The sequence below is a fragment of the Melospiza melodia genome, unplaced genomic scaffold, assembly GCF_035770615.1.
Source record: "Melospiza melodia melodia isolate bMelMel2 unplaced genomic scaffold, bMelMel2.pri scaffold_35, whole genome shotgun sequence".
Classification (NCBI taxonomy): domain Eukaryota; kingdom Metazoa; phylum Chordata; class Aves; order Passeriformes; family Passerellidae; genus Melospiza; species Melospiza melodia.
Window position 1 is genome coordinate 6,779,626 of NW_026948670.1, and position 11,398 is coordinate 6,791,023.

Below are 11,398 nucleotides of genomic sequence, written 5' to 3' on the forward strand. Positions count from 1 at the left end.
TGACCATACAGCCCCAAACAAGGCCAGATGTCAGATTTCATGGCCTTGTCTGGCTTCTAAATACACAAAGGTCAATACATGTCCCACTAATGAGTGGCTACATCTATTACAGGGCCTAATGACCATGCATATTTCATCAGGGAGCAGATACAAAGATAACGTTTGCTTGGAAGGTTCATCCAGAGGCCACCTTTGGCTCAGGGCCTGCTGTCCAGGCCTCACTCAGGGCTGGTGTCCAGGCCTTGGCACTTCAGGGACGTGGTTTAGTGCTGGGCTTGGCACTGCTGGGTGAGCGGCTGCACTGGCTGAGCTCAGAGGGCTTTTCCAACGGAAAGGATTCTGTGATTCCATGATTCTATCAACTGCATTCAGCTGGGGCTATTTTAGCAGCATTCCTTTGCTCCAAAAGTTCCCTCTTGCCCAGCTCCTGTGGCCTGAGGCTTCAGCTCCTTCAGCTCCGGGTGCTGAGCTGCTCATGCTGAACGAGATGACTTGGAGAGAAGAACACAGTCCATGCAATTCCTTCTGGGACACGGAGAGGGGAGGCTGTGCAAACAGGAGCATTGTTTGCTGTGGCCTCCTCTCTGCCCTTCATGCCTTTCAGCGCTTTGAACCAGCCAAGAGCTTTCTCCAAGAGTGCAGTGGAGCAGCTGTTCCTGCTCCCAGGCCTGGCTCTCTCCAGTCTCTGCCCTTGCCTGGTTCTGTCCCTCTTGCTGTGCCCTCCGTTCCCCCAGGGCTCGCTGGCTGCTGCCCAGGACTGTGGCACTGGCACAGATCCAGTGCTCCAGAGCCTCCTTTCTGTGCCCTTGCAGCTGCCTGGGCACAGCAGCCTTTTTCTGGAAGCTCCCCATGCACAGGGAATGCCCAGCTCCGTTCCTTTCACAGCCTCCAGGAGCCCAGGGCTGCCATCTCCAGTCCCTGCTGCCACTGGGGGCTCCCAGGTGCCTCAGGCTGCTGTGACACTGCTGCACACGGGAGGGAAGAGGGGCAGGGGCTGCGCTCAAAGTCAGCTCCATCTGCTGCTGCTGCTGCTGTGGGGTTATTTGTGCAGCCCTGGCCCAGAGTCAGGGATCAGATCCTGCCAGTCTCTTCCAGCCCTGGCTGCTCAGAGTTTGGGCCTTGGAGCCTCAGGTGGCCAAAGGCAGCTGCTGCTGGTCCCTCTGTGTGCCCGTGTTCAGCAGTGCTGCTCCATCAGTCTGTGCCCAGCAACGGGGAAAAGCCTCAGCCCTGCAGGGCCAGGAGCTGCCGGGCTCTGCCTGAGCAGCTCAGCCAGCAGGAAGGGAGCTGCTCCACACGGGAACCAGGAGCAAACGACACTCCTTTTACAGGACATGTTTTCTACTGAAAGGAAAAAAAAGGAAAAAGTAATCAAAAACTATATAAAATGTGAAAGATAAAAACAAAACCCAAGTGTGCAGTGAAAAATCTTCTCTAACTTTGAATTAAGAGGCAACTGATCTTTTGAAAGAAAACTCAGTTATTTACTTTGTAAATGTGCTGATGGCATGGATCCATCGTACTGACTTCAGCAGTCTTTTCAAAAAGTTTTTGGGGATTGTTTCCAATATTGTTATTTTAAATTGTGGTTGAGGCAAGGCTATGTGCCCTTCCAGCTCCAAGCAGGACTGGGAATGGAAACTCTGTCAAAGCCCAAATCCTTTAGAAGATGACCTTCCTTCTCAGCCTGGGAATGGGCTGCACATTCCCTTTGAAACTGTCAGGGATCTCTTAGAGTCACAAAGTCCGACTGACAGCTTTTTGCTCTAGTGTGGAAGTGCAGCAGGGTAATTCTCCATCCACCAGCTCCAGACTGCACTGCCTCAGGAGCACGGCCCACTCGCCAGCTTTGGCCCACTCATGGCACTTTTAGAGGAGGAAGAAAGTGCAATTGCACAATTCCAGCCAATCAAGAAGGAAGAGTGGGACAGACAAAACACCCTGTGCAGATCCAGGCATTCAGCTGGGACTGTGGAGATTTTGGGTCTTTGCCAGTTGGATGTGTGTCCCCAGCTGCAATCTCTGGGCCTGCGGCAGTCTCACTCACCAGCCAAAGCAGAAAGCTCAGGCGCTGTGCTCGCAAGGGGCTCGTCTGATGCAGAGCTGTCAGAGCAATGTGAGGGCAGAGCCAGCCCAGCTGGGCCCAGGGCTGAGCCCAGCAGAGCCCTGGCAGAGCCCAGAGCAGCCTCAGCACCCGCAGAGCCCGGCTGCAAGGAGAGAAAGCAGAAACCGCCCGTCAGCTGAGGGCTCCTGTGCCCTTGTGCCAAGGCCTGCAGTGCCCAGGCCATGCTGGCTGTGACCAGAGCTGTGCCCAGAGCTGCCCATCCCTGCTGCCTTTGGCAGCAGAGCAGGAGGGCAGGACATGTGCCCAGCCTGCAGCCAGCCATGGCACATCCAGCCCTCAGCAGCTGCCCAGAGTCAAAAAGCAGCTGGGCAACTGACTGAAGAATTAATTGCATCTGCCCCAGCTAAGGTGGAACCTTTGGTGCCCAGCTGTGCCATGCCCAGATCTGGGAGCAAGCCCCTGCCTGTGGACTCACCTGCAAATTGGACCTGGAGCCTGGCTTTGAAGAAGGTGCCAGAATCCAAGTCCATCATCTTCAGCTGGCCAGGCCAAGGAAGAGATTGTCATCCTTGAGGTTGTCCTTGGTGTCTCCAGCACCAGCCCCACTTGGAACAGCTTCTCCAGGGGCTCCTTCTTGTTCCCTGGGGTCAGACCAGGCTTTCAGGGCTCTGCCCAGGGCCCCAGCCATCCATGAACCATACAAACAAAACCGCGGGGATGGTGGCCACCAGTGCCTGTCACACTGGGTCTCCAGCTCAGCTCCAGCCCAAGAGCTGCATGTTCCCTTCTGCTGACCCCTGCTCAGAGCTACAGGCAGGACAAAACCAGCCTGGTTTGCTTTGCCACTGATTGCCAAGAGATGCGTGGTGCTGGTACCTGCCAGGCCCCTGGATCCAACTGTGCACGTTGATTTCTTCAGTCTTCTAGGGCAGGGAAACACCCTTCACCCAAGGATGACAGAAAAGCTCTTCTAAGGACGGCCTGTCCGAGGGTTGCATGGACAAACACCTCTTAATAACATCTTGGCACTCTGGGGAGAGAAACCAGAAATCACCAGTCAGTTGGAGAAGTTGCCCTCCTGTTCCCATGCCCAGGTCATGCTGGGTGTGACCAGAGCTGGGCCTAAACTTCCCCATGGATGCTCTGTTTGGAGGACAGCAGGAGAGCAGGACATGGGCCTGCTCAGCAGCTGCCAGAGTGGTTTGCCCATGAGCCTGCTGCTGTCTCCCAGCACTGGCATTGCCCCCGTGCCCAGAGATGAGGATCCACCTTGAGAGAGCCATCGTGGGAACAAGATCCGCCCCCGGATGATCTCCTGGTCCCTCCTGAACGGGTGCTTCCCCATGACCAGATGGCACAGCAGGAGGCCCAGGGACCAGATCGTGGCTGCCTCGCCGTGGTAGCGTTGGTGCTGGATCCACTCTGGTGGGCTGTAGGACAGGGTTCCTGTGGAACACAGACACAGCTCAGCAGGGGGCTGCTGCTGCTCCCAGAGCCTGGCCCCAGCATCCCTGGGCATGTGGGGGCTGCCCCAGAGGCACACGGGGTGAGTGCTGCCCTCTCGCCAGCACCTGGGACTTGTGCACAAACTCGCGGCTGGAAAAGAAGCCACTGGTGCTGGAAGAGGGCAGCAGAATCCCTGGGAAAGCCCAACCATGACACACAAACGAAAAACCCACCCAGTAGTGGAGAAAACCCACTCTCCTCCCCACCTGCACGGCCCCCAAAAATGTTAATAAGCCAAGGCGGACAAGGAGAGCGGAGCAGTCCAGCCCTTCCTCGCCTGCACACCAAACCATCTGGGGCACGCGGTCAGGCCTCCCTCTCTGCTGCCCCCATGGGGGTTTGTGTTGGGCTGGCTGCCCCAGCTCCAGCCCCAGCCCAGGGCACAGTGGGTGCTGAAGGCTGTCAGCAGGGCTGGGAGCCGGCCGCCCTCACACCCCACCCAAATCAACTCGGCTCTAGCATCAATCCCATCCCGGCTGCAATAGGGGGAAGCCCTGGTGCTGCACCCAGGCTGGGCCACGAGATGCCCAAGAGCACCCCCTGCGAGGGCTCACCTGCAAATTGGGTGTAGGCTGTGTCTTGGAGGAAGGCGCCACAGCCAAAGTCAATCAGTTTCAGCTGCCCGCTGGCCAGGTCGACCAGGACATTCTCGGGCTTGATGTCCCGGTGCAGGACCCCGCAGCTGGTGCAGTGCCGCACGGCCTCCAGCACCTGGCGGAACAGTCCCCGCGCCTCCTCCTCCGGCAGGAACCCCCGCTCCGCCAGGAAACCCGAGAGCTCCTGGCACCGCTCCGGACGCTCCAGCACCAGCAGGAAGCTGTCGGGGAGCTCAAGCCACTCCAGGAGCTGAATGACACCGCCACAGCCACAGGACACGCTGGCCAGCAGCACGATCTCCAGGGGTGCGCTGGTGCCGTCGGGCTGCGGGAGGAGCACGACGCCGTCAGTGGGGCCGAGGCCGTGCCGGGGCTCTGGGAGCCCTCAGCCAGCCCGGGATGCTCTGCATGCCCCGCTCAGCCCACGCCCGCTCTCCCCGCAGGGCTCACGGCGGCTCCCACCGTGCCGGGCCCCGGCTCCTCGCCGCCCGGCACGGCCCGGCTGCTGCCGCTGGCCCCGCTCACTCACCAGCTCGCCCCAGTGCCGGATGCGATTCCTCGGCACGCGTTTGATGGCCACCTGCGAGCGAGGGAGAGCAGCGGGCTGAGCTCGCCGCCCGTTCTACCGTGCCCCGACCTTCTCCTCCTCCTCCCTCCTCCTCCCTCCTCCTCCGCCCCCTCCGCCTGCGCCCGCCACCGGCCCCGCCGCTCACCGGGGCGCCGTCCGAGAGCCGCGTGGCTGCGAAGACGCTCCCGAAGCCGCCGCGTCCCAGCAGCGATCCCAGCCGGTACCGCTCCTGCAGGGCCTCCTGCGCTTCCCCTGCGGGCGGGACGCGGCTGTCAGCGCTCGGCCCGGGGCCAGCAACGACCCCCGAGCGCCCCTCACCCGCCCTGGGCCCGGCATCCCCACCCGCCCCGGGCCCCGGCGGCTTGGGGCCGGAGGCCGCGCTGCCGAGCGGCGGAGCTCGGTCCGGGGAAGCCGCAGCGGAAGCGGCGGGAGCGGCCGCGCCGCGTGTGTGCTCCGCGGGCCCCGGGAGAAGCCGGGGCCGGGGTCGGGACTGGACCCTGCGTCGGGTCCGGGGCCGGGCTCGGGCCAGGCGGAGCCGAAGGGCGGCGATGCCGCCCCCACACCAGGCACTGATGCCCGCCCAGCAGCGCCACCGCCAGTACGGCCAGAGCCAGGCGGAGGCGAGACCGCGGTGAGACGGCCGGGGCCGGGCTCGGGGCAGCCCCGCCCGGGGCCGGGGGCGGGCCGGGGGCATGGCCCGGCCCGGCAGGGGAGAGGGAGGCGGGGAGAGGAGAGGGACGCCGGGCAAGGGACCCCGAGAGAAGGGTGCCCGACAGCGGGAAAGGGAGAGAAAAATAAAGAAAAAGAGAAAGAAAGAGAGAAAGAGTGTTCGAAAGTATCTGTTTGCTGCTGCTGCCACTGCTGCCGCCGCTGCTGCTGCCGCTGCTGCAACTGAAGCACCGGGGCCGTTCGTCCCCGTGTCCGTTCCCCGCTCACCCCACGAGCCCCACGTTCGAGCCCCGCGCGCCCCGGGGACAGCCCCTCCGTCTGCCCAAACACGGGAACTTTGCAGCGCTGAGCCCGGATGCAGAGCCCTGACTCCTGCGCACTGGCACAGCGATCCCCTCGCTCGCTGCTGTGCATTGTCCTTGCTGAGGGGCAAACACTGTCGGGCCACCTTCCCTTGGGGTAGGATTCCTAACTGACCCCAGCACTGCACGTACACCTCCAGCGTTACTTTCCTGTGAAAACAGAGGAAGGAAAACTCTGTGTGGCTCATGATATTTTACAGTGTCTAAAAATCTCTAAGTCACCGATCTTAGAGGTGAGGTGCATCTGGAATTACTGGGATGGAGAAGTAGTGCAACATGGAAAAGGGGAGCACAGAAATTAATAGAGCAAACATCATGGATTGTTTCTTTCATTTTCATTTCACATCTGGAAAGCTGTTTGAGTTTTCCAGGAATCTTCTCTTGTCTGCTCTTCCCAAAAACCTCTCATGGAGAACAAGGTCAAGCTTCTGTCACAAGATTTGCTACCAGGAAATTATGCCACTGGTGCAGTTTTCATTGTGACTGTTTGTGTTGCTTTAGGGCAAATTTTGGGAGGAAACCTCCAAAATGGGTCCGTCTAGAAAGCAAGGTCAAGCGGCCCCTCCCCCTACTAGTTCAGGAAAAACTTCCCTTGAGAAAAGTGAAAAAACCCCAGTTTATTTAAAAAGTAAAGTAGTCACAAGCATGAAAAATGAATAATATTAAATAAAACCTCTGACAGTGCTGAAGAGATGGCAAATTCAGAAAGTCCTTTTTGTGGGTTGTAGTTGGCTCACTCGGTCTCTCCTAAGTCCCTCTGGTTCTGGAATGCAGCGTCCCAGAGCTCGGTGGGCCACAGGTGTGAGCTGCCGGTTTTTGTCTGGGTTTTCAGTCCAGAGCAGGTTTAAACAGTTCCAAGAAAAAGGAAAGTCACAGTCTGAGGAACTTCTCTTCCTAAACTAGCTAAAACCAAATTGCTAGACCTGGGCTGTGAAGGCACTGGGAAATTTCCAAATCTGGGCACTGGCAGTCCCAGCAAACACCAGAGCTGGATGGTGCTGGAGCCAGAACCTGTATATTTCCAAACTTTGGCTTTCTGTGCCAGCAAATCACTGGACTTGGGCTGTGCCAGCACCAGGAAGTTTTCCGATCTGGGCGCTGGTGCTGCCAGCAAACATCAGATCTGGGTGGTGTCATTGGCAGAGACAGAAATCTGCCAGATTTGGGCTCTGCTGGCACTGAGAAATTTCCAAATCTGGGTTCTGGTGCAAGAAACACAAGATGTGGGGGCGGTGCCAGGCCCAGTAGCATGAAGCTGCCACGGGTTTTGGATTTCTGTGCCAGCAAATTGCTGCACTTGGGCTGTGCCAGAATAGGGAAATTTCCAGATCTGGGCACTGACAGTGCCAGCAAACAGCCCATTTCAGGCTCCAGGCTCCAGGCAGGACTGGATCTGGATGCCTTCCTCTTTTCTTTCCTTCTTTCCTTCCTTATTTCTTGGGATCCTGCTGCCAGCAAACTCCAGATTGGGCAGTGCTGGCAAGGGGAAATTGACAGCTTTTAGCTTTCTTTGCCAGCAAATTTCTGGACATGGACAGTGCCAGAAGAGGGAAATTGCCAGATGTGGGCACTGGCAGTGCCAGCGCACACCAGATCTGGGTGGGGAATGTGCCAGCACCAGGAAATTGCCAAATGTTAACTTTCAGTGCCAGCATATTGCTGCAATTATGCTGTGCAGGAACCTGAAAAATTTTGGATCTTGGCACTTGTGGTGTCAGCAAACACAAGACTGGCTTGCTGTAGGTACCAGGTATTTGCAAGGTTTTGGCTTTCTTTGCCAGAAATTACAAGACTTGGGCTGTGCTGGCACTGGGAAATTCCTGCATCTGGGCACTGGTGGTGCCAGCAAACACCAGATCTTGGCATTGCCAATGACGGTAGCAGGGAATTGCCAGGTTGTGGCTTTCTTGACCAGAAAATTGATGGATTTGGCTCTGCCAGAACAGGGAAATATCCAGATCTGAGCTCTGGCAGTGGCAGCAAACACCAGGTCTGGGCACCTGTATTGGCATCAGGAAATTGCCAGATCTTGGCTTTCTGTGCCAGCAAATTGCTGAACTTGGGCTGTGCCAGCACTGGGAAATTTCAAGATCTGGGCACTTGCCCAGCAAACACCAGACCTGGGTGGTGCTGGTGGCAGTGCCAGGAAGCTGCTGGGTTCTGGCTTTCTTTCCAGAAAATTGCTGCATTTTTTGCAGCCGGGTTTTGCTGGCACTGAGAAATTTCCAGATGCTAATTTTCTGTGCCAGCAAACTGCTGGAATTAGGCTGTGCAGGCATCTGAAACATTCCCGATCTGGGTACTGGCAGTGTTAGCAAACCCGAGATCAGGTTGCTGTAGGTACCAGGTCTTTGCTTGATTTTGACTTTCTTTGCCAGCACCTTGCTGCACTTGGGCTGTGTCAGAATAGGGAAATATCAAAATCTGGGTACTGGCAGTGCCAGCAAACACCACATTTCAGGAAGGACTGGATCTGGACCCGTTCCCTCCCTGCCTCCCTCCCCCAACAAGGTGCCAGAGGGGCTGGAGAGCAGCCAGGCAGAAAGGGACCTGCAGGGACTGATGGACAGCAGGCTGGACATGAGCCAGCAGAGTGCCCAGGTGGCCAAGGAGGCCAATGGCTCCTGGCCTGGATCAGGAATGGTGTGGCCAGCAGGAGCAGGGCAAAGATTGTTCCCCTGTGCTCAGCACTGCTTGGGCAGCACCTGGAGTGCTGTGTCCAAATCTGGGCCCCCCAATTTAGGAAGGACATGGAGTAGCTGGAGCATGTCCAGAGAAGGGCAACAAGGCTGGGGAGGGGTCTGGAACCCAAGTCCTGTGAGGAGTGGCTGAGAGAGCTGGGGTTGTTTGTCCTGGAGAAGAGGAGGCCCAGGGGAGACAAGGTGGTGTCAGGGCACGGATTGGACTTGATGATCTCCATAGCCTGTTCCACCCTTGCTGATTCTGGGATTCTCTGAAAGAATACTTGGAGCAGTTGACCGATGAGCCCTGGGCCTCCTGTTCAGAAGATCCAGCAGCCCAGGTCACTCAGCTTCTCCTGCCAGCCCCAAAGCCCCTCCTGTCAGTCCTGCAGAGCTTCTGCAGCTCCTCCTCACTGCCCAGAACAGGGAGCCCCAGAGCCAGACACAGCAGCCCAGATGTGCCCCCCTGGCCTGGGGTTCCCTCTGGCAAGGGAGCAGCACCAGGCACTGCAGGAGCCTGCAGACAATTGATCTGAAGGCCAAAGCTCCTTAGCTCCTTCTGAAAGAGCAGGAACAGTTCCTCATTCCAGAGTAGTGGAATGCTGGGCACCGCAGCTCCAGGTGAGGACTGGACACAAGTTTGCTCCCACTGAGAGTGCTGTGATGGATTCTGCAGGAGCTCTGGGCTCCTGTGCTTGCCAGGCACAATGAGGAGAGAAGGAGCCAAGTGCACTGATGTGGGAAATGGATTTGTAGAAAGTTTTTAGAGCCTAATAGAAGGCCCACATAGTATGAATCTGTATATAAATCTTGAGACAAGAAATGCTAACTTAAAAATTTCCATGGAATAGGACAGATATTTTTGAGAGAGAAATGGAGCTGGAAAAAAGTTTCAAAAGATGGCCTTGCAAATAAGATTTTGGAAAAACAGAGCTATTAAAGATGTATTGTAGTGGGACCCACAAAGAGTATTTTTAAATCATTGGCTTTAAGGCATCTACAACATGGCATGGCAAAAGGCTGATAGACCAAGAAATGCTTATAGTGTATTATAATTAGGAAGTAGTTGGCTTCTGATGGTGATGGCATGAATTATAACATCTGTATTGTCTCACCATTCTCATGAGACTGAAAATAGAATAAAAGTGTTTAAAACACCTCTCAGTTGCCCCATCTCTAGGTCAAGAAAAGAGTATTATCCAACACACTGACACACCTTTGCCTCAAGCATAGCCCAGCCTTGACCAAACACCCTGAAAAGTTTCTCCTTTGGCCCATGTCTCGAAACATCAGGTCTGCTGTTTGACAACTCAGGTTGGGTTTGTTTCAAGGAGTTCTCTCAGAAATACTAGGTTTGTCTTCCTCTGTGCCTTCCCCTCAGCAGCCTTGGGGATGCTCCTGTGTGAAGCCATCTGTCTCACACAGTTTGAGACAACTTCAAACAGAAGTTGCCTCCTTTAAAGTGTTCCAACAACCCCTTTCCAGCAATAGGAAATTATTACTAATAGATGAAAGTGGAAAACCCCCAACAGTTTATTAACAAACAGAATCCCCCCATGACATGCGTTACAAGAAGGCGCCGGGGTCTCTCTCAGAAGAACAGGAGCTGTCATGGAGCAGTTCCAGCAGCTGATGGAAGCTCGGGGACTCGTCCGGCGTCGGCTTTCTCCCGTGGCAGAGCTCCATGGAGCGGGCAGGGCAGTGAAGCAGCTGGGCTGGAGCCCCTCGCTGCCTTGTCTCCCTGGCGTGGCTCAGCTCACAGACTCTCGGGCTGGGAGCGGGGCCGCTCCACTCCTGCCACCACCGTGTCCCTGGGCTTGGACAAACAGTTTCCTGCCAGGAGAGCCCTGCACACTGCTCCACAGATCTTTCATAAAGGCCCAAACCAACTCCAAACACTCTGTCTGCAGCAGCTTTTCACAAAGGGCTGCAGAAACCCAGGACAGCTGCACGTGAGTGTCGGAAGGCTCTTGTCTTGTTCCTGACAGCAGAATTCTTGATGATCTTGTGCAATTTTATTCAGAAGTAACATGAGAGCTGAGGTTTTTTTGTTAAAATATTTCATGATGAGTAACAAGACTTGGGAGCATGAGGTGCAGGACTGACATGCCAAAGCATGAGCATATCCTCCAAAGTGGCCGGTTTAATTGTCCATTTTATTACTCTTGTATTTACTCCACACTACTAAGGAAAACCAAGCTTTGCTTGAAGGCAAAACAGGTAGGGGTTAACTACAGTCCATCGCAGGCTCAGCAGGTGTCCTGGTTAAGGGCAAATTTGTTAAAGAATCGGCAAAGGAGGGCCCCTCCAGAAAGCAAAACCCACACGGCCCCTCCCCCCAACCGGTTCAGGAAAAAATTCCTTGGAGAGAGGTGGAAAGAACCTGTTTATTTACCAGACACAGCACCCCCCAGCACACAAAATGAACAATACCCGATGACACCGCTCCGAGAAAGATGGCAAAATCAGAAAGTCTCTTTCGGGGGTGGTTGCTCTGTTCTCAGTCCCTCCGGCGTTGGGCCAGCTGCTGCAGCCGAACGGTGCAAACCCTCGGTGTTCCCAGGTCCCAGTCCAGAGCAGGTTCGAGATGGTCACAGAAACAGGAGAGGAGAAACAGTCCAAGAAGGAATGTGGACTGTTTAGCTAAACTAGCTAATAAGCAGAGGCCAAAGCAGAGCAGAAGCGAGAGCAGAAGAGAGAGCAAGCAAAGCAGCAAGCTGAAAGCAAGAAGCCAAAACAGCCCTATGTACTGCTTGTCTCTGTGTCCCTGATAAGAGAAACCCAAACAAAACTTCCACTCTTCAGAGCCAGTCTTAAAGGCACAGAACAGATGAATGGGGATACAAGCATCATAATGTCACCCCAGGACATTCCACCCCTTATCCCCATATCATCAACATACTACAACACATCATGCATTATTCATAGAAAATTTCCATCTGTTCCCCCAATAT

At 55.7% G+C, this 11,398-nt stretch overlaps 1 protein-coding gene across 1 annotated transcript; it reads right to left on the reverse strand.

Annotated features, from left to right (window-relative positions):
* Positions 1-2,985: 2,985 nt before the first annotated feature.
* LOC134434381 (serine/threonine-protein kinase pim-1-like) lies at positions 2,986-5,435 on the reverse strand (the record flags this gene model as incomplete). Its single annotated transcript, XM_063183047.1, has 5 exons — positions 2,986-3,092; positions 3,332-3,508; positions 4,123-4,489; positions 4,694-4,744; positions 4,878-5,435. Coding segments are annotated over 5 exons (1,260 nt in total), but the record flags the coding sequence as incomplete, so codon positions are not given.
* Positions 5,436-11,398: the final 5,963 nt, after the last annotated feature.